Below are 26,310 nucleotides of genomic sequence, written 5' to 3'. Positions count from 1 at the left end.
CTTTTAAAAAAAATCGAACCTAGATCTAGAAGTTACCTCAGGCGAGGATCGAAATTTCCGGCGACCAACGACAAAGGTGAGTTCTCCTCTTTCTTCTTCTTTTTTCGTTCTGTTCTTTTTCATTTTCTTTTTTTGCTCTGATTTTGATGGTTTTTCTTATCCTCCCTTTTTTTTGTTGCTGCATGCTTGTATATATAATGATGGTGGCGTCCTTGAGATGAGTGTTTGGTGAGGCAAATGTATGGGTTCTGCAGGCCATGGCAGAGGGTAGATGGAGGAAAATGGTGGTTATGTTTGGATTGATTGATATTTTTAGTTTGATTTTTTTTTCTGATTTGATATTGTTGATGCGAGATGATGATGATGATGGGGTAGTTGGATCGGCTGCAGGATCGACTTTCTAGTGATGACGATGACCGGAACTCAAACGGGTGACGGGGCGGCACTTGGAGGCTAAGCAGCTAGGGTTTCAGAAAACCCTAAAATGTGCTGGCTAGTGGGCCTTAATTCTTTTGGGCCGGTTTGTATTTTGGGCTCGGTATGGGCTTTGTAAGCTGGATCTGTAATAAAAAGTAATTATATTAATAATATTATAAATTTATTATATAAATATAATAATGATAATAAAATAATAAAAAAAATGCAAGTACGAAAACGGGCGTCTATACCTATTTTGATGAAATAATACTTCATACACCTATTTTGATTAAATAATTTTAGGTACTTATTTTGATTAAAAAATATTTTAGGTACTTACATAGACTGGTCTCAGACTGTCAATTCTGTCAAGGTGTCTTTCACGTTCTATTCAGTTAAACTTGGTTTTTTTGGTTGATTCAAAATCATCCATTTTTTTTTGGTTTGAATATGCATGTACTCAGTAATCAAATAAAAAATATTAAAATTTTGAATTCCGTCCATGAATCAAATATTTTTTTTATTTAAAGTACAACCATATATATGAAACTGGCTGCCTGACCCTTTAGGCAGCAACAGTGGCCCACGACGTTTACACAAAAACAGTGAAGGGATGGGGACGGTAAGAAAAAGCTGCGATCAAGAAGAGATGAGTCTATTACGAGTATCCAATCATGGGCCTCTACTTTTCTGGTTCCTCGATAATCTTTCGTCTTTTCTTCCCTTTTAACCTTTTATTGTTGTAAGGGATTCATTTATTTATGCGTTTTTATTTGGAATAATTAATTGTTTTTTTAAATATAGTATTCAATACTATATTATATTTCTATTTTAATTATCTGTTATTAAAATTTAACGATATTTTGGACATACCGTGCAACAAAATGCTTCTGTTACTACAGAACTTCTGCAAGTGCAATAGACACTGCCTGTTGATGGATGACCGTGTCTAAACACAGATGATGCTCCCTCGCTCTATAGTAAAGCGAATGTAGCGGTAGATTTTATCGTAAAGAGGGTGCCCTCCTGATGGAATTATAGGATTTGGGAACTGGGTAGTAACTCAATTATTAGGAATGATATCTTTGTTGGCAGTTGCATAAAGAAAAGCAAAGGAAAATGATGATTGATGATTTTGTTTACTTTCCTCCAATGGACTGCGGGACTTTCCCCCCCTCATTTACAGCACAAGCCAAAAAAGAGAAATAAAAAGAACTTTCATTTACGACCTAATCATTCCCACATGCCCCAAGATTTTGGTGTCACCGTTTGCTTTAGGCCATGTCGTATCTCTTTTTCAGCTCCAAATGTTCATTTCTCCCCCTCTTTTAAGACACCCAACTTTGTCTTTTGCATTATTTCAACTTGCATTATGTTACATACATGTCGCATTTTTGGCTTCTCCTACTAGTTCCATTGTTCCGGGTAACACCACTCAAGACTCGGACCTTGCTCATCGAAGAAGAAATTGCAAGCTTCATCTGTACTAAAGAAATTGTGCTCTTCCAACTTCACAAGATAGGTCGTTTTCGGTAACTCCAAACAGTTCATCGAGGATGGTGAAGAAATAACAGCGTGGTGGTAGTTGGCGGTGGTGTCCTTTTCGTTCAAGATAGCGCTCGAGTCACTATCCGATGACCCATCTTTCAATTCTGGCAAAAGGATGGCATCAATGGATAAACTGTTGTGAATCAGTTCTACTGGCTCTGATGAATTAGCCGAAGAAGAAACTGGAAGTTGCTCTCTTTCTTCAGTTTCGGGCACAATCATCTCCCCTTTCACTGAAAGATTGGCTTTCAGCTCACCTATCTGCAATAATTGGACATTTTTTAGAATCACAATTACAAGAGACTGATACTTTATTGGCACATTGACCAGCTTGTTTTTATTACCACTTCGCGAAGAGCTTCATTGTCGTGTTCGAGGGTATCGAAACTGAGCTTGAGAGTTTCGTAGCTGGTTTTGAGAAAGCCATAATCACTTTCCAATTGCTTGGTCTTCCACCTGGCACGGCGGTTTTGGAACCAGACAGCGACTTGTCTAGGTTCCAAGCCGAGCTCCTGAGCTAGTTTCACTTTCCTGTTGGGTTCGAGCTTGTTTTCGACCGCGAAATTCTTCTCCAAGGCCTTGACTTGATCGACGCTTAATCGCCTCTTCTTCTCGGCAACATGGCCTTCTTCGTCTAATCCATCTAACATCGACTGAAACTCTATACTGTAAACATGGTTGTTTGTTGGACTCAATTCAGCTGTGCCAGAAGAAAACAAATAGCCGATTATGATACTAAAACAGAGTATTGAATTATAAGTGAAAGTTAATTGAAATTGGGACTGTATTATTCCACCTGTGGTTGGGCAGATGGACATCAAAGCACCCAATGAATCTGAGCTTCCAAGTGATCTCTTCATGGTTGATGAACTCAAAACATTTCTGAAAATAGTACAGATTTCTTTCTTCTTGGTGTCTTAAAAACCTTTAGTTTTTGTGTTCATTTCCTAATAACTTTTATTCTCTAACTGTTCCATCCTCTCAGTTTCCATTGAAAAAGAAAGCAAGAAGACCAAAACTACATCGAAAACACCCAACAAGACAAGCTTCCAAGAAAAACAATATATATATATATATATATATATATATATATATATATGTAAGAACAGAACACCCTTCCCAAAAAATCCCAGACTTCCAAGAGAACTTAGAAATTTATCTTCTTTTTTTACAGCATTATTCGATCAAAATCAAATTGCAGTGGTGTTAGAATGTGAGGAAGTGGAGGAGTATACAGAAGTGAGAACAAAACTGGGAGCTGGACTAGTTTCTCTATCTTTAAATAAATAAATGCTAATTAACTTAAGATGGGTCAGATTGGGGTTAGAATCTGACCGCGGTTAGGTACACTGAGCATTGAAAGGTTTGCAAATGCAAATGAACCCAAAATGTAGTTCAAATGCAACTTCTAAGCTTTACTCGTTATTGCTGGTTTTCGACCGTTTTCTATATAATGCTAAATTTAGTTCTCCAACATTTATTTAAATAAATATTTTTATTTTTATTTTTTTAATATTTTTATTTTTTATTAAAATGACATCTATTAAATAAAAATTATTAATTGACTAACGATCAACACATATTATTGGCATAACATTTTTACATATATTGTGATGTATATGTCATTTTATCTAAAATATTGATGTAACATATATCACATCATCTAAAATAATGACGATCCTTACTAAACAAATCAAACTACAACCTATAATTTTTATCTTCATAAGACAAAACATTAACTATTAAATCTTTTTAGAATTGCATAAAATACAATAAGAGTTTATTGAGTAGTCTTAGTGATTAAAGAGGGTGTTGTTTTTCTTTAAGGTCTTGTGTTCAAATAATTGCATCTGTATGTGTATTGTTAATAGTTTAAAAAATTTATGAACAGACAATATCTTGTAATCACTTTGTCGACACTATTTTTCACCCAGGTAGAAAAAAAACTAATACGACTTGGGAAAATTGAGGTTTTCTTTGAAAAGGTTTTGATGAAATGTTAGGAGTCGCCACCAATCATTTTAAAGTGCGATTGAAATACTTAAAATCGAGTAATTTTAATAAAATATTTTATTTTATCAAAAATATAAAATTTTGTCTGCAAAAATTAAAAATTAGGTTTGGGAGTCAATTAAGTGTAGAGAAGGGTTAACACCCTACAACGCCCTAAAATTAGTACCTAATCGATTACCCTATATTTAAAAAATTAAAAATTTTGAGTTTAAGATTTTATTTAATTTAAAACCCACTATAGATGCAAATTTGGAAGAGGACATCAGTTTATCAAGAACAATAATAACCACCCTCAATCATTTACGCAAAAACTTTTTTATTAATCTCAATAAATGAACATTGCCTCGATAATTAAGATATCATGATGAGGGATTTTTAAAAGGATGCTTCGACGAGCACATCATAGTGTTAATTTCTTAAAAACTTAAAATTATGTAGTTTTTCTTTTCAGCCCACTCTCTTCTTTTGAACTCTCTTTCATTTTTCACACTTGTTCTCTTTTTCAAACTAAACTTTCCGACTGCATTCCCATGATGTTTGAAAACTGACAGAAAATCCAAAACAAAGTGTCTGGCCAGATTTGTCGTTGCACCTTTTAATTCATAATTGAATATAAATTTGTTACGCAGGGACATATCCAAACGAAGGTCTATAGATGTTATGGCCCACCAATTCCCAAAAAAAGTAAATTATTTATTCAGTCACTCATGAATTATCTAATTTCTATTTTAGTTACATAACTATTATTTATTTTAAATCACACTTAATTTACGTTTTGGTTATATTTTGGTCACTCGTCTTTAAAAATTTAGCAGTGATGTTGACGTACCATCATAAGATAATGTCATATCATAATTGAAAAATAATTAAAAAATTTAATTAATATCATTATTTTTTTAATAGTGAGTGATCAAAATAGAGCAACAAATGCAATGTTAGCCATGATTTTGAGAAAATAATAGTTGAGTGACCAAAACATAAATTAAGTAATAAGTGGGTGACCAGATAATTAGTTTACCATAATAAAAAAATGTATGAACTATGTTAAGAAAATTATATTAATCCATTTAATATAATTTTTCTAGATTTAATCCATATATATATATATATATTGTTATGAACATATTATGTGGATGTCATTATTACTCTTATTAGTTAATGTGGCTTTTAGCATTCTTTAATTAATTGAGAATATAAAATGTCAAAGGATTTAACTCTTCACATGTATCATAATTATTAAAGAGCATTCATCACCCATATATATATATAGAGAAAATCGTCTCAGTGACCAAAAAAAAGTTATAATATACGATTTTAACCAACTTTTTTTGGATTTGCCAAAATGACCAACAAAATCGCAACGCGAAATAAAAATCGCAACGCGATCCCCAGAATCGCAAATCAGTTTCCAAAATCGCAACGCGATTCTTGAAAATCGCAATGCGATAGTACAAATTCGCATTGCGATTTTCCAAAATCGCAACGCGAATATGAAAATCGCAACGCGAACACATAAATCGCAACGCGTATCCGTAAATCGCAACGTGTATCCGTATATCGCAACGCATATCCGTAAATCGCAATGCGTATCCGTATATCGCAACGCGTATCCGTAAATCGCAACGAGAATCTGTAAATCGCAACGATAATCCGTAAATCGCAACGAGAATCTGTAAATCGCAACGATAATCCGTAAATCGCAACGAGAATCTGTAAATCACAACACTGAAATTTTGGGTATATAACACTGAAATCATAAACTAAATCCCTAAATCGCAACTCATTCCATCTCCATCTATCACTCTCTCCGGCGACATCCGTTCCTATATCCAACGACATCCTTCCCAATCCGGCAACAGGTTTTAGTTTCGCAGCTCGTCTGTTTAGTAAATTAATTTACAACCATGAAATCATCTAATGTTGATCATGTTTGGATAGGTTTGTGTTTTGGAGGGTCATGGGATAATGTTCATGGTGTTTTACAATATATGCCTTTACCCATGAATCTTCAACTAAAATTGTCTTTACAAAAGTTAACTTATGAAACTCTAATGCTACGTGTTTCAAATAAATTGAATTTAGAGCCCCTAAGTGGATTTAGGCTATCTTATCAGAGAAATGGTAAAGTTTATTTGTTAACCGACAATGAAGATGTTGAACGATTCATTGCTTACATTAGTGTTTCACAAGATGATGTTACATTGTATGTTGTTGAACCTAGAAGTAGTATTGTTGGGTCAGTAGCGGGTAGTAATCAACTAAGTTTTTCTCAAAACCCACAACCTTTCTCTAATCCAAATCCCAATCAACTTTCAGCACCAAATTCCGGTTTTCGTATTGACCAGTTAGACGATGATGAGCCAACAGAAAAAATTGTGAGTACTAGTAAGTATTCGAAATTTGGTCTTGGTCAATATCCGGACTTTGATATTGGTCAATACACGGATTTTGATGATGTTTCAGAAGAAGAAACAGACCCTGCGTGTAATGATTTGATATTGGTCAATACCCGAATTTTGATGATGAAACAGCCGTTGCCGAAGAATGTATTGTTGATGATAATGAGGAGGAAGTTACGACTGTGAATGAACATGTTGAACATCCATTCTGTAATTCATATAATCCTGAAGAAAAAAAGAAGAAAAAAATCCCCGAAGAAAAGAAAATGCCACGGGCGTATAACTGGAATATGCCAGAATTACTTCAGATACCGGAAGAACAGTTGGTAAAGAAAGCAGTTGATTGTTACACAAAAGTTATTCGTATCAAGAAAGATGATTGTTTTGATACAAAGGAAGACTTGAAGATAGCTTTGTATACGAAATGTGTGGAAGATGGCTATCAACTAAAAGTTAACAAATAAAGCAAAGATCGTTTCGAAACAAGGTGTATGATTGACAAAAACTGTATGTGGCGAATGATTGCAAAGAGAATAAAAGATTGCGAAATGTTTCAAGTTAGGACTTTTATTGATAAACATACATGTTCAAGAACCCAAGTTTTTCCTCACCATAGACAGGCAAACAAAAAGGTGTTGGGTGGTTTTCTGGCTGAGTTAATGTTTTTGAATGGCAGGGTATATCGGGGACATGAAATTATGACTGACATGAATGCTCGGTTCAAGATTAGTATATCATATTCTCAAGCTTGGAGAGCCAAATGTTATGCCTTGGAATTGTTGAGGGGGTCGCCAGAAGCATCGTTTGCCCAACTGCCGGCTTATTGTCACAATTTAAAGCTGAAAAATCCTGGGTCGGTAACTCATATCAAAACAGATAGAGATGGACGCTTTGAGTTGTTGTTTATCGCCATTGGTGCTACGGTTAGTAAATCAATATAATTTTGTTGACTCATTTTTGTTAGTTACATGCATTTCACATTTAAATGATTATATTTCTTGTGTATATTATTTTGTAGATTCGTTCGTTTATTACTTGCATGCGCCCAATTATTATAGTTGACGGAGCACATTTGAAAGGTCGATACCTTGGAGTAAACTTATTAGCAGTAGCCATGGATGCTAACAATGGGATATTGCCAATAGCTTACGGGGTTGGCAAATCTGAAACCTCTGATTCATGGACATGGTTTATGGGGCATCTTAGGGATTGCATAGGTCCTATTAGCAATCTGACAATCATATCCGATAGGGCAAACTCAATTGACAACGCTGTTAGAAGGTGTTTCCCAGATGCTTTTCATGGACTTTGTGGTGTTCATTTGTATAGAAATCTAAAATCAAGGTCTGCTGGTATAAAAAAGCACAAATGGACATACTGGAAGGCTGTAAAAGCTTATCGGGAAGTGGATTTCAATAAGCATATAATTGTTTAAGACGTGTTTTGCCTCAGTGTGCTCAAACACTAGAAGATGTCGGGTTTGAAAGATGGTCAAGAGTACATCAACTTGGAGCAAGATATGGTTTCATGACGTCTAATAGTGCAGAATCAATCAACGCTCTAAGTCGTCATTCCCGGAAATTACCCATTACTATGTTAATGGAGTTTTTTCGAGCCTCTATTCAACAGTGGTACTACAAGAAAAGAAACCATGCAGGTATTATTTCTTTGAATTCGTAACTTATCATATTATATATTTTACTAAGTATTGTTTATTTAAATTTACAGGAACATTGGAACATCGTGTTACACCATGGACTGAAAAAAAGATAACGAAACGTGTTGTGAAGTCAACGTCATGGAGAGTTGAACCATGTTCAAACACTTTGTTTCAAGTACTGGATAATAACTTAAATGGGCTAGTCGATCTAAATGCAAAGACGTGTAGTTGTATGAAATGGCAAACATCTGGTTATCCGTGTGGCCATGTTATAAAAGTTGCTCTTCATTTAAACCAAGATGATTCAAGCGCATACGCTATGGATTGCTACACTACAGAAGTTTATCGACAGACTTATGCCGAGATTGTCTACCCTATTCCACATCCTTCTGAGTGGGACATACCAGATGACTTACAAACAGTTTTGCCACCAGCCATGGACAGAAGGCTACCTGGCCGACCAAAAAGTCACGATCGTATACCGTCTAAGGGTGAAGAGAAGAAGAGATCGACATGTAGTCGGTGCAAGGAAAGTGGTCATACAAGGTTGACATGTGGATCACCAGTTCCATCAAAATCATCTTTTCCTCTACCAAAATATGGATCCTCATCAAAATCACAATTGGCTTCACCTTTTGGGACTGTTAACTTAGGTGATTTTTAAATGCAAACGTTGTATTATGTGGATTTTATGTGTGAACTTTTAACATTTTCAGTTGAATTAATGACTCAGGCCAACCATTTTGACTTAACCAACTCTTGTTATTCAGTTGTTATCACTATTAGGCATGCATTTGACTATCGCAACACGGAAATTACAATCGCAACGAGAGAATCGCAATGCGAAATGAAAATCCCAACATGAAAATCGCAATGCGGAAATGAAAATCGCAATGCGAAATGAAAATCGCAATGCGAAATGAAAATCGCAACGAGAGAATCGCAATGCGAAATGAAAATCGCAATGCGAAATGAAAATCGCAACGAGAGAATCGCAATGCGAAATTAAAATCGCATTGCGATTCTCCCGTTGCGATTTTCATTTCCGCATTGCGATTTTCATTTCGCATTGCGATTCTCTCGTTGCGATTTTCATTTCGCATTGCGATTTTCATTTCGCATTGCGATAGTCAATTTTGCCTTCAACATAATGCAGATTGAAATCAACAAAATCAACCATTACATTTCAATCAATTAAACAAGCACAAATAAGAATTATATTCGCATCAATTACACAAATCAACTTTTACAAATCATCTTTTACAAATCAATTAAACAATCAAAAATAAGCAATAATTCTTATTTCCGATCATCTACTATTGAATCAACTTTTACAAATCAATTAAACAATCAAAAAACAATCAATTAAACTATTGAATCAACTTTTGCAGCCATACATCATTTTCACGCAGTTCACTTCTGAGATTAACCTGCAGAAACCAAACATTTGCTCAAACAACACTTTCTACACATCTAAAACCTACAAACAGCAAATTATTGAATTCTAGGTACTTAACCAAACATTTTCAAACCAAAAGTATATAAACTTACCAATTGTTTATGGACATTTTTATAACGCGGATGCAGGTAGGCAGCGTCTCGTATATATCGATTTAGCCATATAATGCCGAAACCACAAGCCTACTGCAGCTCTATCTCTATCGGTGGGAGGTAGATACTTGATGCTTCCCGTCGTCAAACGCTCCAACGCCAAGCATACGAGAGGACCACAATCTCCTCTGGCTCCGCTCGTTTGTTGTGGCGCGGTCTCGTCTCTAATAACTGTAATATTGAGCTTCTTTGGCTTCTTGTTTCCAAAACGAGTCCAATAATTGATCGCATCCAAGAATTTAGCCAAATGAGAGCTCCATCCCTTAATAACATCTCTTAAATCAGCCAATGATATGTAATTTATCATGCTGTCATACACTATTGTCTTAAGGGATGGGAGCTGAAGCTCGACGAGAATCCAATGTTTACGTTCCAAAACAGGGATAAACACCTGCAATCATAAGTAATAATTCATTCATTTGCGCACTTATTTCATAAAACCTTTAAACTCAATCTAAAATAAATACTAACCTTATCGACCTCCCACTATGCAGGATAAAGTTTAGCTTGTCCATTGCCCAAATCAAATGATTCATCTCGTGCATTCTTCAGTGAACGGCGTGAAAAGACGTCGGCATAATTGTATATCGTATATTTTTATTTTTCTTAAGTTTTCTTATTATTAGAAGACGTGTCACCCACGCATCGATATGCTGTTTTACAAAAAAAGACATATATTAGTGACTTACATAAATTTAAAAAAAAATTAATCAAATTGAAATATAAGAAAATATAAGACTTACCCCCCCATCGAAATAGCCATTGTCTTCGACCCCTAATAATACGTCCCACCAAGACCGATCAAGCAACAAATAGATATCATCGGTGAGCTTGCATATGTCAGTGAAACACCCCTGGCTCTGCTCATGTAGATAAAAATCAACAGCGGTCTTAGCCCAAAGGGTGTTATCCAGAATTGTGTCCGGTAGTTGATCCCTCTCCTCTTCAGATACCGGTATGGTACTGGCCGTAACTCATACGAGAGCCAACTTGAATCCATCATGTCCGGCACGTCAGAGGGTTTCTCAAGAAGCCTACATATGACGCCATGTGAATCGGGCTCTTGAATGGTGGGAGGGACCTCTTCAATGATGACAGTGGCCTCTTGAACGGTGGGAGGGGACTCTCGAGGAATGATAGGGGGGGGCCTCTTCAACGATAGGAGTGGACTCTTGAGGGATGACAGGCGAGTCGGGCTTCTTCTTGCGGTGTCTTCGCACTATTGGGGTGTACGGAGACTTAATAGCACGTGCACGCTGTCTGATGCGTGAACTCCGTCGTGCAAGCATAACCCGACGTAAAGCATCCACTCTATCGGGCCGCTAAATAATTAAATACAAAAATCAGTAAATAAACAGACATGATATTTAAACAGTGAAAACAAAGACAAATATGTTTCAAACTTGCATTGTATTCACCCAAGTCATTATTCTATCATAGTTCACAAAATGCATCAGATAACAAAGAAAAATATGTTTCAAACTAATACCCTGAAGTTAGTATTTGTCTTTGTTTTGTCTATTGGTTGAAGTAATGCAATCCATTCAAGTTTCAATTTGCAGAAGAAGAAATAGTTTACTTTCGCAACACGAAACTTAAAATCGCAACGCGAAACCAAATCGCAACGCGAAATGAAAATCGCAACGACAGAATCGCAATGCGAAATGAAAATCGCAACGAAAGAATCGCAACGCGAAATGAAAATCGCAATGCGATTTTGGTTTCGCGTTGCGATCTTGTCGTTGCGATTTTGGTTTCGCGTTGCGATTCTGTCGTTGCGATTTTCATTTCGCGTTGCGATTTTGGTTTCGCGTTGCGATTTTAAGTTTCGTGTTGCGAAAGTAAACTATTTCTTCTTCTGCAAATTGAAACTTGAATGGATTGCATTACTTCAACCAAAAGACAAAACAAAGACAAATACTATTTCACAGTGTTAAAGAATACACAGTTTAGCAGAATTGGCAGCAACCGAACAAATTTACTTTCAACCAAAAGACAAAACAAAGACAAATACTATTTCACAGTGTTAAAGAATACACAGTTTAGCAGAATTGGCAGCAACCGAACAAATTTACTTTCAACCAAAAGACAAAACAAAGACAAATACTATTTCACAGTGTTAAAGAATACACAGTTTAGCAGAATTGGCAGCAACCGAACAAATTTACTTTCAACCAAAAGACAAAACAAAGACAAATACTATTTCACAGTGTTAAAGAATACACAGTTTAGCAGAATTGGCAGCAACCGAACAAATTTACTTTCAACCAAAAGACAAAACAAAGACAAATACTATTTCACAGTGTTAAAGAATACACAGTTTAGCAGAATTGGCAGCAACCGAACAAATTTACTTTCAACCAAAAGACAAAACAAAGACAAATACTATTTCACAGTGTTAAAGAATACACAGTTTAGCAGAATTGGCAGCAACCGAACAAATTTACTTTCAACCAAAAGACAAAACAAAGACAAATACTATTTCACAGTGTTAAAGAATACACAGTTTAGCAGAATTGGCAGCAACCGAATAAATTTACTAAGCAATCTAAGTGAAATGGCTAATCTAAGTGAAATTACGAGTAAATTTATCATTAAGTTAAATATGGAAAATCTTAAACTTACCTCGTTGCGTAGAGTATGAACCTCATTCTGCAACGATACTATCATCTCACGTAGAGCGGCAACCTCACCACGTAAAGTTGACACCTCCACACGCCATGCACCATCGTTATCGCGTAGAGTACCGATCTCCTCACGCAAGGCATTGACCTCATCACGTAACTCCCTTGACTCATCCCGTTGAGGTGGAGAACAGGGAGATAGGAGTCGTGGCATCTTTGCCGGTCGCCTATCATGAGGTGATGGTGGAGAAGAGGCTCGATGATGTGACGGGATAGGTGATGGCTCTCGTTCTAGAGGTGTATAGTCGGGTCGATCGGGTGATGGCTCTAGGTGAGGTGATGGCTCTCGAATTGGAGGAAGTGGATGCTGCTCATCATCCGTGCCATCAAAAAAACTCTGACTAGCTTGCCACCAATCAGTGGCAAGCTCTTCCTCCGTGGGTGTCAGTCTTTGTAATGGAATGTTGGCCTCCTAAAATATAAAAACTCAAACAAAGTTAAACGTCTACTATTAATAACTTGTTTATATATTATATGAAAGTATTTGTGTTAACTTACATTATTTATTGTCGCATATGGTATTAAGTCTTCCCAATCCAACAGAGTTTTCCTCTTCCAGGAAATAGCCCTGGGAATATCATTTGACGTTTTTATTGCATATGTACGCATGCTGGGGAAAGCCTCGAATATCCAAATCTACAAACAATATAATAACAAAATTAGTAATTGTTAAATAATTAATTATAATTTTAGAAACATTATATAGAAATTCTTACCTTAAAGGCCCAAACAAAGCCTGACAAAGTGTATTTGGACTCATCGCCCCGCAAACTTTTGCGGTCATCAAAGGCAGACGACAACTTAGTCCAGGTAGCTTTCCATATATACGAACCCCACGGAAACAGATTCCATGCATTCAGGTCCTCTACCAATATTATTAGCTCCCGATGAATAGGTTGTCTGGCCTCTCTGCCTAAAAAGCCGGCATACACAAGTAGTAGAAGGCATACTCGGACAACATCGACGTCATCCATCCGAGTGAAACCAGCTTTCTTATTAAACAATTTCTTCAGGTCGTCGACATGTAGGTTCGGCTTCTCCATTGACTCATCCGGAAAAACCCGGGATAACCATGATGGGCGGGCGATATGACGAGTGTACCGGCCTACATCATCGTGTCCGAATCGTAGACCAGTGATTAAGCAGAACTCCTTCCGCCCAAAACAAGTATACGCTGGTGGAAAATGAAACCATATCTCTTCCTCACCACGTTGTATACTGTCGGGTAGATTTGATGTCATGGTCTGAAGCCACAAATGGGTCAAATTAGCATCTCCACCCGGATGTTGTACTCTCAGCCATGGCCCGAAGCAGGTTTCCTCAAACAATTGTCTTTGAGCAGGTGAAAGCTTCGAAGCAATTGTAGTGGCCAGGCTGACTTTATTTCTCAAGGTCAATTGAGCCGAAATTTTTTTTTACAAAAACAATAAACATACCAAGTTAGATATACCAAAAACTACACTGTGAAGATATACCAAAAACAATAAACATAAAAAGTAGTAGTTTATTCTTGAAACTAAAATTTGCAACACTGTTTTGTCTTTTGGTTGAAATGAAAATCGCAACGAGAGAATCGCAACGCGAAATGAAAATCGCAACTAGAGAATCGCAACGCGAAATGAAAATCGCAACGAGAGAATCGCAACGCGAAATGAAAATCGCAATGCGATTTTGGTTTCGCGTTGCGATTCTCTCGTTGCGATTTTCATTTCGCGTTGCGATTCTCTCGTTGCGATTTTCATTTCTCTCGTTGCGACAGTCATTCTCTCGTTGCGATTTTCATTTATCTCGTTGCGACTCTTCTGCAAATTGAAACTTGAATGGATTGCATTACTTCAACAAAAAGACAGAACAAAGACAAAGACAAATACTAACTTGAAAATCGCAACGAGAGAATAGCAACGCGAAATGAAAATCGCAACGACAGAATCGTAACGCGAAATGAAATCTAAGTGAAATGGTTAATCTATTATTGAAATGACCAGTAAACTTATCATCAGTTCAATATGAAAAACCTACAATAATGCAAACATTTCAAAATAAAAATAATTAAAAAAACTAACCCTCGGAGGTTGATTTTCCATTTCTGAATATTGTGAGGGATTTCTGACCGTGAATGGTTGTGAGGGATTTCGCCGGAGATGGGGACGGAAATCTTCGGAGATGGGGACGGATTTCTTCGTCGTAGAGAGTGAGAGATGGAGATGGGACTGAGTTGTGATTTTAGGTTTTAGGTTATGAGTTGCGATTACGGGATTTTGTCTTAATATTGGTTTTTGTAATTTGAAAATAAAATACGCGTAGCGATTATAATGGCGCTTTAAATATCGCGTTGCGATTTACGGATACGCGTTGCGATTTTATGTATTATCGTTGCGATTTACGGATACGCGTTGCGATATACGGATACACGTTGCGATTTACGGATACGCGTTGCGATTTATGTGTTCGCGTTGCGATTTTCATATTCGCGTTGCGATTTTGGAAAATCGCAATGCGAATTTGTACTATCGCATTGCGATTTTCAAGAATCGCGTTGCGATTTTGGAAACTGATTTGCGATTCTGGGGATCGCGTTGCGATTTTTATTTCGCGTTGCGATTTTGTTGGTCATTTTGGCAAATCCAAAAAAAGTTGGTTAAAATCGTATATTATAACTTTTTTTTGGTCACTGAGGCGATTTTCTCATATATATATATATATGAATTAGATCTAGAAAAATATATTAAATGGATTAAATCTAGGAAATTAGCATTGAATGATGAAGATTTATGTCTAGCAGATTGTGCAACTACTCACACCATACTCAAAGATAAGAGATATTTTTCTTACTTAATAATAAAAGAAGGAAGTGTGAGCACTATATCTGGTAGTAAATACATTGTAGAAGGTTCTGGAAGAGCAAATATAATATTGCCAAGGGCAACAAGGTTTGAAATCATTGATGAGTTATTTCTCCCAATTCTCAAAGAAATTTATTGAGTTCTAAAGATATTCGCCAAAATGGATATCATATTGAGACTATGTAGAAATCTTAGCAATCTATGAAACTAGTTGTGAATGTGTACGACTAAGATCTATGATTCAGCACATACATAATAATTGTGGTTTATCATCTGAAAAATAAGTTGCAACTATCTTGTTTGAAGATAATACAACATGCATTGAACAACTCAAGAGTGGATACATCAAAGGTGATAGAACAAAGCACATTGCACCTAAATTCTTTTTCATTCATGACCTTCAGAAACTTGAAGAGATAAAGGTTAATCAGATCGATTCAAGTGAGAATTTGGCAGATTTATTCACTATGGCATTTCCCACATCTGTGTTTCTGAAGCTATTACACTATATTGGAATGCATCACCATAGAGATCTCAAGTGATGTAGCCATTAGGGGGAGTAAATACACGTTGTACTATTTTTCCCTTAACCTTGGTTTTATCCAACTGGGTTTTCTAGGAAATGTTTTCAATAAGGCAGTGTGTCAAGCTTATAATTATGTACTCTTTTTTTCACTAGGTTTTTTCCCACTGAATATTTCTCAGTAAAGTTTTAATGAGGCACAATTTGATAATAGACATCCAAGGGGGAGTGTTATGAATATATTATGTGGATGCATTATTACTCCTATTAGTTAATGTGACTTTTAGCATTCTTCAATTAATTGAGAAGATGAAATGACAAAAGACTTAACTCTTCACATGTATCATAATTATTTGAGAGCATTCATCACCCCCTATATATATGTGTGTGTCTCGGGGGTTCATGTACTCATCAAATATTGAAATAAGTATATATACATATGTCTCTCTTTTCTCTCCCATATCTCTCCTTTATTTTTAAAACACGCACATATATATATATAATTGTTATTATGTTTTAAATAAAAAATATAAATTATTTTAGATAAAAACTTATGTTATAATCATATTAGCCTGGACTATAATCTTTTTTTGGTGTTTGGCATTGTTGTTACAGCTTGCATTTTTCTGTGGAGTCGGACATAGGATTTGTCGGTACTCCATGCTATCTATATGAAACATCACTTTATACATATATCTAGAGACTGACGTAGGATTTTATATAAGAAGATGAATTTGAATTTTTAAAATTTTAGAGGTTAACTTAAATAGTGGGGCCAAAACTGATTTTCAATAGAAATAAATAGAAAAAAAGTAAAATATATAATAATTTTAAATACTTAGGATCGCCTGACTCCACCCGCCCCTCGGTCTATTTGTGACTATATCATTATATGTGTTGAGTAATTAATTGACGTTTCCATCTCTATGATCATCATCGATCATCGCAAGATTTTCCTGCATCTAACAACATGGATTATGTAAACCCTGCAAATCTAAATGCTAGAGTAAGATGATATACATTACTGTCGTTGCAAGAACTTACATCTAATAAAGTATCAATGGCATCAATAGCACGTTCGTGTGTACAGGAAAGCTGTCTCTCTACCTCATCGACGGTCACATAGCCTTGAGCCAGCGAAAGAAACAAGTAGAACATTGATGAAGCCAGAGGCGGATCAAACATATTTTTCAAAGTATGTAGACATATATATATATGTTAACAACATAAAAACTTTTACAAAACAGTTTACAGAGTTCGTGCATATCGATCAAACCTCCATTAATTAAGGAGCCGAGTTGCCAAGCACGGTCACTAATTTGCACTTGTCTAACCAAGTACCAATAACTCGTTATAAGAACTCAACCATATCTTAACACAAATGAATCTCTTCCATGTTTAAAACTTTGAAATAGATCATTAGAATTTACGGAAAACCTCAAAAAAGAAGAAGTCGACTTTAGTATATGATTTTGTATATACACATTTAAATTTTAGACAATATAAATTTATGTACACTCTATATAGGTAAATACAAAGATGGGCGTAGGATTTTAAGATAGGGATAAAGTTGAACTTATAAAATTTAAGGGGGTGAATTTGAATGTATAAAATTTTAGGGGGCAAAAGCAAATTTTCAATGAAAAATATATTAAAAAATTTAAAATATATGGTAGTTTTATATTTTTAGGAATGTGATTGCTCCCCTAAATTCTTCCCTGAATGTATATACGTTGTTAATAAGTAAAGAATTTTTTTGACAAAACTACATAAAAAAAATGGTTTCGTATTACATCTAATATTGTGAGTAGTATTATCTTCCAAACAAGGGAATTGGTGTTTTCCCCCTCATTTTTCCTTTCCAGTTCTTCTCCATTATACACAGTGAAAGTGTCAAAAAAAATCTTAGTAGGCTTTGATTGAAGGGCAGGCAAAGGTACCAATCCACCATTTAAATTTGATGGGATGGGGTTTTGTTGTTTTCCATGAACCCTTCATTACGTTAACATTTACGCGTGCTTGACCACAAAGAGTCAACGGACATGGACAAAAACGAAGCTACCCAGTAGATGCATACACGCTAAGGTAGTCTTTCTTTCATGGAAAACCAAATGTCTCAAATCTCATGAGTTTACATGAAATTTGTGGAAAATAAATAACCCACACTTCAAGCTCACACCACTGACGGAGGACTGATAATCCACAAAACACAAATTAAAACAAGAGCAAATTCTCCCTTGGCTATCATTTTCCTCTGTTTTTCTCACAATGTTTGATGATGGACCTAAACCAAAACAACCATGTAATACATATTCTAGAGACAACCATCTTCCACCTTCCTGTTTTCTGTCACAAGTGCCACCGCCAGTACTACTTCCTACTCTGAACCATAAGGAGGACAGCTTGTTGGCCACTGGAATGACAATCATGGGAGGCATGCTATGTTCGGCTCTTATTCTCTGTATGTCCTTTGCACTTGTTAGATTCTATTTTAAATCTAGGAGACGAAGTTTACCAGTTATTTTCTTCAGTTCTCGAGATGATTTTTTCCTCGCTGAAGATCAAATAATGTCATATTTAGATAACCCCATATGGTACACCAACACGATCGGTCTCCAACAATCAGTCATCGATTCGATTGCAGTTTTTAAGTATAAAAAAGATGAAGGATTGATTGAAGGGACTGAATGTTCTGTTTGCTTGAATGAGTTCCGTGAAGATGAAAGCCTTAGGCTTTTGCCAAAGTGCACCCATGGTTTCCACCTGCCTTGTATCGATACTTGGTTAAAGTCGCACCAAAACTGCCCGTTGTGTCGAGCCCCCGTTGTTTCGGATGCCATGGCTGTTCAAACCAGTGCGTTGGAACCTAATTCCATCGGTTCAGGTTCGAGCAACGAAGCCCTGGTCGAAAACGATATCCGAGAAGACAGAACTAATGAGGAACTGAGAACCTGTCCGATTGAAGATGGAATTCAAGCGAGGAGGTCGGTTTCATTGGATTTAACTTGTGCCATGGAAATAGCTCGTGAAGCAACCGGAGAGCTTAAATATTGTGGTAGCTTTGACGCTGAATTAGAGCAGTCGAAGTATTGGAACGGAAAGATCGGTGTGAAACGAAGCAGTGGAAGTTCAAGCATATGCAAGCTGATGAAAAGCTCTTCGATGGGGCGATCTTTATCCAAGGGGGCTGTTTCAATGAAAAGATCTTTCTCTTCTGGTGGAATATTGTTATCCAAACAAAGTGAAATCCAGGGATCGGTCCTTCCCTTGTGAAATCAAAGATTTTGTGGTTTCTAGTTTTAGTGACGGTAGGGTTCGAGTTATAGACTTATAGGGTGCTTGCCTAAAATCATTTCCACGAGTTTCATTAGCTGTGAGTTACGGTTTCATCAGCTGTTTTCTTTTTTCTTTTATTAAAGAACGAAATCCTTCCTTCTTGCTTGTATTCATATTCCCAGATTTCCTTGCATGTTGTCATATCAAAGTCGTTATTTAATATTATATTTATAATTCAGAAAATGGAGGTTTGCAGAGTGCCCATGCCACCTTCTGCGGTGGTGCTATGGCTTGAGTTTCGGTGCAACGACGATCTCAAATGAAGCTTTACTCTAACCATAATCGTGACTGCCACCAACCTTTGTCCCCCTAACTATAATTTTATTTATTTTTTTAAATAATTTGGATTGATTACATGATAGTATCTAATAATCTTCCTTAATCATTAATGACAATCACACACATCTTAGAGGCGCAACTGCTCAAACTTAAAATTTTTAGAAAAAATAATATTGTATTTAACTATTAAGGTCACCTAACAGATTCTCCAATGATACATGCACCTCAATACTCACATCAAAAGAATATGGATTAACGCTTCTAATTGTTCCACAAGACCAAGTTGTGGAAAAGACAAGAACAACAACAAAATAAATATGACTTTTTGAATGGGATCCAGTGTTATTTGTTCAACATGTCTACTGGAGATACGACCGTCTATCTCTTAGCTTTCCAACGGTTCTTGAATCTCATCAATCTGATATTGGGAACTCAAGATACATCCATTTTAATGAAGACAACACATGCAAAAATTCATATACGGGATTAATACGAGATTTTGTAAATATTACGAATTTTCAATATTTTTATCTTGGGAATAATTTAAGTTAGGGTTAGAAAGGTAATGTTCTTGTAATTACAAAACCCTAGTAGTCACCATCTTATTCTCCAAGCCGCCACCTTCCAGAAGCTTAATCTAGACCATTCATCACATCCAACGGCTGAGGACCAATCCATACATTCAAAGTATTCATAGTTTTCATCTCCACCATTGGATCATGCACTACATCAAGGGCTCACATTAATTCTTCCAACATCACATAGATTAGCATATTTTTTTTTATTTTTTTATTTTAATCATTAGTTACTTAGCAACACGGATTCCTAACCCTATATAAAGGAGGCTCCTCCCACCATTGTAAACACATCTTTTCTTAAATATAATACAACGAGAGTTTGTTTTTACTAGTGTTGATTGACTTGTGCCTTTGAAACATTATTCACTGTTAAGTTCTTTCAAGTTCTTCGGGAGGGAGATCTTCACACTCTGGTTTGCCTTTTCATTGAGATTGGGAGGGGTGGTTAGAGGCGATTATCGAGTTTACCTAGTCAATTGCGATTAGAAGGGATCATAGGACAACTATCCATCGACTATCATCATCTCCATCATTACCATCAACATCAAATCGCTCACCACCTCTATAAACCAAGTTTGCATTAACCCTATACCTACTGTCGGAACCGTCTTTCGGTTGGGACCAGAAATGGGCTCTGACTTGGATTAAACGAATTAGAGTCGCTATCGATAATTTATTTTAAAGCAAATGAGTTGATCAGATACCTTATTTCTTACATGTTCTGCATTTTACCAGAAATGTGTCGGGTTCGGGAGTCAGTTACGACCAAGGAAGGATTAGTACCCTTGAACCGCCTTTTCGGTACCAATTAATTTGGCGGTTGTCTTTATTTGCAAAAATTAAAATTTAAAACGTTTGATTCAAATAATTACCTTTGATCGATTGAAATTTCTCTAAAAAAATAAAAAATATTAGATAAGAAATAATAAATAATCAAATGGAAAAGGAATAAAATAAAAAAATTTAACATTTTAAAAGTAATAAAATAATAAAGAAAACCTTGGCATATTTCCTGGTTTCCATGTTTTGTATTCTGTCAAGATATCGCACTCCTTTACATGGCAGGTTACCAAATTATGTCCCTCCACATCATGCTCCCCATGTGTGCAAGGCCCGACACATAGAATATGATCAATTCTCTTCCCATAATTGAATTGTTCGACACCAGTATTTGATGGCCAGCATGTAAATGCATCTCTTCTGTTTGGGTGTTGATAATGACATGTCTCCACCATAACCGTCGAGACTGGTTCAATAAGAACAAGAGAGCCAGTATTCGAGCAGCGAGCACAAGCAAGATATCTATGCAAGAAAATCACGTAGATGAAGCCATGCAAACTAGCATTTCCAGTAAAGCCGCTGGTATGTCCAACAGTTAGATGATTCAGCTGAATGGTTCGAAATTTACTTCCAGTACGAACCATTTTGGTGAGACAAAACTCGTCGCCTCAACAACACTCAATCCCGAAGAAATTCTTAATGAGCCACGTGCTTGAAGATTCTCCATGAGCTGCATAATTGTATGCATCGTTTCCACCAAATTTGTAAGATCACTTTTGGGTTAACACCTTCTTCAAGTTCAGAAATCCTCCATCGAATGCTAGTTTGATCCAAGTTTAGATGTCTCGGTATTTTTTTCTCCAGATTAAAGAAAGAACCCTCTTTTCCTCTTGTTGATCTATGATTGTATGTTTTCTATTTTTTTCCAGAATTTGTGTGTGGAAATATAACAAAAAAAAGGAATGTGGGGACCCTTGTTTAGAGTTGGTATGAGAATGAACCCAGAAATGGAAAATTTTGGTGGGAAAGAAGAAATCAAAGAGGTAAAAAAATTGGTTCTTGTTGCAGAGTAGTCAGGGTAAAGCTTGTTGCCTCCTTCCCCCTCGATCTGCTGCCTCCCCCCTCTCTTTTTCTTCTGTTTATTGGCAGCAAACGTTTACTTTGACTCCCCCTCCCCTGGAAAAAAGAAACAAAGATATGCATCCATTAATAAAGCCAAAAATGGTGGCCCCCATTCTCCATTTCTTCCCTTTTTCTTTACTGGAAACCGAACCCCCACTTCCCTCTTGATTTATGGTGCCATGTGAGTTTAGTGGAGTAGTGTGTGTTAGTAGTGGATTGCGTGTGGGCCTAGCAAAACAAAAAAGAAAAAGTTTTAATATTATAAAATATAATATTATTTAATATAATACTATATAGTGTAATATCATGCGTACTACACAATATAATGTGTATGTTATACCATATAAATATAAATGTAATATAATAATAATATATGCAAAAGGGTCAGACGAAAATAGGTGTCTACAGCTACCTCTCTTTGTCCTTTTTCGTGGAACGAAAAATAGAAAAAAGATAAAAAGACACAAATTTTCGTTCGGTGGAGTTGAAGAATAACTCCCTGTCGAGTTGCAGATGGCTCCTCCGTCGTGAAGTCGAGTCCATCTTGAAATGATATGGAATTGAAGCTGTAGTTCGGAATTTGAATCGGAATGTTGCTTCTCATTGCCCTTCGGTCTTCTTCTCGGTTTAAAGACCTTAGTTTAAAAATTCGACTGGAAAGTAGTTCATTGACTCCACCGTGTGGTTGATAGGCCCTCGAGCTGAATGAAATCGAACTCGAAAGGTCTTCGCTGACAGATAGCTTTTCTCGACTTAAGCTATACTGCCGGAAAGTGACTTTCTGTCACTAAGGCACGGTTAACCCGTGTCTTCTTCTCAACTTGAAAAACTTCGATTACAATCGGACAATAGTGTGATTGAGGTGTCACCGAGCTGAATGGAATCGAACTCGACAATTTATTGATAGATAACCCTTCTTGCCTTGAGCTATATTGTAAAATTGGTTTGCCTCTGAGCTGAGTGTAATCGAACTCGAAGGTCATCGGTTGGCAGATAACCCTTCTCGACTTAAGCTATGCTGCAAATGATGTGCCTTGGAGCTGAGTGTAGTCGAAATCGAAGGTCTTTAGTGACAGATAACCCTTCTAGCCTTGAGTTATGCTGTAAATGATGTGCCCTCGAAGCTGAGTGTAATCGAACTCGAGGGTCTTTGGCAGATAGCCCTTCTCGACTTAAGCTATGTTGCAAATGATGTGCCTTGGAGCTGAGCGTACTCGAACTCGAAGGCCTTTGGTGGGCATGATTCCCTTTGTCGTGAAGTTGAAACCGTGGATGACCCCTTCGTTGTGAAGTTGAGCCTCGAATTGGATATCCTTCGTTGTTAAGTTGAAATCCAAATATTTGTGATGTTTCGAGGCCAATATCCTTCGTCATGAAGTTGAAATTGACTCTGAAACTGGAAAGTTGTTTGTTGACAACCATCCGCCCCTGTAAAGTTGAGCTCGCGTTGTCTCGAGTCCAATATCCTTCGTTGTGAAGTTGAAATTGACTCTGAATGAAATTGAAAAGTTGTTTGTGACAGTCAGTCGCCCCTTCGTTGTGAAGTTGAGCTTGTGTTATCTCGAGTCTAATATCATTCGCTGTGAAATTGAAATTGACTCTAAATGAAACTAAAAAGTTGTTTTTTGACAGTCAGTCACCCCTTCGCTGTGAAGTTGAGCTTGTGTTGTCTCGAGTCAAATATCATTCGCTGTGAAATTGAAATTGAATCTGAATAAAACTGAAAAGTTGTTTGTTGACAGTCAGTCGCCCCTTCGCTGTAAAGTTAATCTTGTGTTGTCTCGAGTCTAATATCCTTCGCTGTGAAGTTAAAATTGACTCTGAATGAAACTGAAAAGTTTTTTGTTGACAGTCAGTCGCCCCTTCGCTGTGAAGTTGAGCTTGTGTTGCCTCGAGTCCAATATCCTTCGCTTTGAAGTTGAAATTGACTCTAAATTAAACTGAGAAGTTATTTATTGATAGTCAGTCGCCCCTTCGCTGTGAAGTTGAGCTTTTGTTGTCTCGAGTCCAATATCATTCGTTGTGAAGTTGAAATTGACTCTAAATGAAACTGAAAAGTTGTTTGTTGACAGTCAGTCGCTCATTCGCTGTGAAGTTGAGCTTGTGTTATCTCGAGTCCAATATCCTTCGCTGTGAAGTTGAAATTGACTCTAAATGAAACTGAAAAGTTGTTTGTTGACAGTTAGTTGCCCCTTAGCTGTGAAGTTGAGCTTGTGTTGTCTCGAGTTCAATATCCTTCGCCGTGAAGTTGAAATTGACTCTGAATGAAACTGAAAAGTTATTTGTTGACAGTCAGCCGCCCCTTCACTGTGAAGTTGAGCTTGTGTTGTCTCGAGTCCTTCACTGTGAACTTGAAATTGACTCTGAATGAAACTGAAAAGTTGTTTCTTGACAGTCAGTCGCTCCTTCGCTGTGAAGTTGAGCTACCACCATCAATTTCTGAATGTGTTTTTGAATCGAGTATCTTTCATCATGAAGTCGAAACTTGACTCTGAAAGCTTTAAAAAAATCATATATGCGAAAAATAGTAAATGTGATGCCCTTAAGTATGCCTAAGATGCATGCAACATGAATGAGTTATTTTATCTCTTGGATTGGAGTCTCGTGTTTTGTCTGCCAATCTGGTCCTTGGAATCGATCGTGTCCCGTTTGCTTCTCGAGCTTTGGCTTTACATACCTTTCATACTTGAGATTGTCCTGTTTGGAAATGTTTTCTCCTTTTTCTTGTTTTAGGAGGGAAAATGATAAAAATTCTTTAAAATATTGTTCGCAATTTAATCAAATTATAAACATGAGTTCAAAGAATATCAAAGGAATCAATAGCTCTTTTAATGCTTTATAAGTTATAGCTTTTTGACAAATATTCAAGTGGATGAATTGGCTTTAGGTTTACCTAAGGTTTCAGCCATAAAAAATGTCATTTTGCGGTCATTGTAACATGTTTTTTCTTTGGTTTGGCATTTTAATTGGATGCAGACAAAATGACGCAACTAGCATTATCAATTACTAGACCCTCTATTTCAATTCTCTAAAATATTCCATTTGTTAAAGTTTTGTAAGCTCCTCTAACAAAGATAGTGCAGAAATATCGGTCTAAAAATGAAATTCTTGAGTGCTCGTGTGAAATTGATTGTAACATCTGTTCCTTAACTCCCTTAGTCCATCATTACTGAAAATTTCTTGCTTAGAAATTTGATTTAATTTTCCGTTATCTGGCTAGCTGAATTCATAAAGTCGGGGCGTTTAACCAATTGCTTTAGAGGGACAGCTTAACATTATAATCACTCTTATCAAGTTAACTGAAGGGTTCATCTCATCACAAAGTCTTCGGCCGGACAATAGCAGTGGAGCAAACACCGAATTGCCAAGTATTCGAGCAATGTCATGGTTTGAATGTAATCTATTCATAAGGACAGGGCTTTCAAGTTTCCTCTATAACCAATTGCCTTAGTGGAATAGCTCAACTTTAACGATTTAATTTCTTAAGATTGTCAAGAAGAACCTGTTATAGTCTAGGTGTTATTAAAAGTCAAGGAATTTCATCTTTAGAGTTCAATTTCCCAAACAACTGACCTAAACTAGATTTGATTACTCGACTATTCCATCTGTGAATATTATTATCATCATTGAACGTCTTAAACAAAAAGTATAGTAATGTCATATGCAAAAGATGCCCCATGTTGTCCGCACCTATGCACATCTAAATACCAAGCCTTATGATAGGAGAAGGCTATATTGGTTATTTGCAAGAGCAGAGTACGGTGTTTGAGTGTATATTCTGGGTAAGGTCAAAGTCCTTGTTTTAAATCATGTTACTTTGTCAAAGATCTGTAACTTTGAATCATTTACAGAGTTTCTTAATTCAGATGATATTCAAAGAATTGCAAGCTTGCAAATGTGATTCATTGCTTAACATCTTTAAAGTAACATAAATTTATTTAAAAGTCCTTACAAAAACTTGAGAAAAGATGAAAAAACGAATTCAAATAGAATGCCTCAAATGATGAAATGATCTACTTCACTTGGATGCCCCCGAGTTGTTGAAGTCGATCCAATTCTTGTTATGTATTTTCTGTATGATTCTATTGAATGTGGAGTAGTTCTCGATAGTACGCCATGGGACACTGCTATGATATTCGCAATGAGCATTGTCATCATACTACCTGGGGTACAGGGCTTCATGGATTTCTCTAGATATGGTGACACCACATGTGCGTCAAACAACTGTTGGTAAAGCTCCTTATATGTCATAGATTGAAATGTTCTCATTTTTATGAGACATGTGAATGTAATAAAAAAGGGAAAAATAATGCGAATGTAAAGAAAAATAACAAAATGTACAATATGTCTAAATGCATGATGCATGAAATGCTCGAGGCATTGATCTAAAAACATGTTTGTTATTATAAATAATCCTTATTGGGGACAAAAGTGTTTTATCTTTTAAGAGACAAAAATATCATGACAGCTTCTGACATGTTGACTAGTCTTCTGCCTTCGTCTATCACCGGTTGAAT

The 26,310-nt window shown here is 36.4% G+C and overlaps 2 protein-coding genes across 5 annotated transcripts; one reads left to right on the top strand and one right to left on the bottom strand.

Moving 5' to 3' along the window:
- Positions 1-1,525: 1,525 nt before the first annotated feature.
- On the bottom strand, positions 1,526-24,936 carry LOC120138103 (homeobox-leucine zipper protein ATHB-6-like). Of its 4 annotated transcripts, none has more exons than XM_039153700.1 (5): positions 24,931-24,936; positions 17,747-17,756; positions 2,762-2,835; positions 2,310-2,665; positions 1,526-2,226 (listed from the first exon to the last, which is right to left on the bottom strand). In XM_039153700.1, the coding sequence occupies exons 3-5, from the start codon at positions 2,823-2,825 to the stop codon at positions 1,825-1,827; spliced, it is 822 nt and encodes a 273-aa protein (XP_039009631.1). In that variant the 5' UTR covers positions 2,826-2,835; positions 17,747-17,756; positions 24,931-24,936; the 3' UTR covers positions 1,526-1,824. The 4 variants fall into 4 exon arrangements, with proteins under 4 accessions (XP_039009631.1, XP_039009628.1, XP_039009629.1 ...); XM_039153697.1 differs by lacking the exons at positions 17,747-17,756; positions 24,931-24,936 and adding exons at positions 6,556-6,557; positions 13,524-13,528; XM_039153698.1 differs by lacking the exons at positions 17,747-17,756; positions 24,931-24,936 and adding an exon at positions 8,203-8,215 and having other exon boundaries at positions 2,762-2,912.
- Positions 17,833-19,177, top strand: LOC120138102 (E3 ubiquitin-protein ligase RING1-like). The gene has a single exon (XM_039153696.1). The coding sequence runs from the start codon at positions 17,967-17,969 to the stop codon at positions 18,969-18,971; it is 1,005 nt and encodes a 334-aa protein (XP_039009627.1). The 5' UTR covers positions 17,833-17,966; the 3' UTR covers positions 18,972-19,177.
- Positions 24,937-26,310: the final 1,374 nt, after the last annotated feature.

Source organism: Hibiscus syriacus, unplaced genomic scaffold (assembly GCF_006381635.1).
Source record: "Hibiscus syriacus cultivar Baekdansim isolate YM2019G1 unplaced genomic scaffold, ASM638163v2 tig00110678_pilon, whole genome shotgun sequence".
NCBI classification, from domain to species: domain Eukaryota; kingdom Viridiplantae; phylum Streptophyta; class Magnoliopsida; order Malvales; family Malvaceae; genus Hibiscus; species Hibiscus syriacus.
The sequence above is the reverse complement of the archived record's forward strand: the minus strand, read 5'-3'. Positions and strand labels throughout refer to the sequence as shown.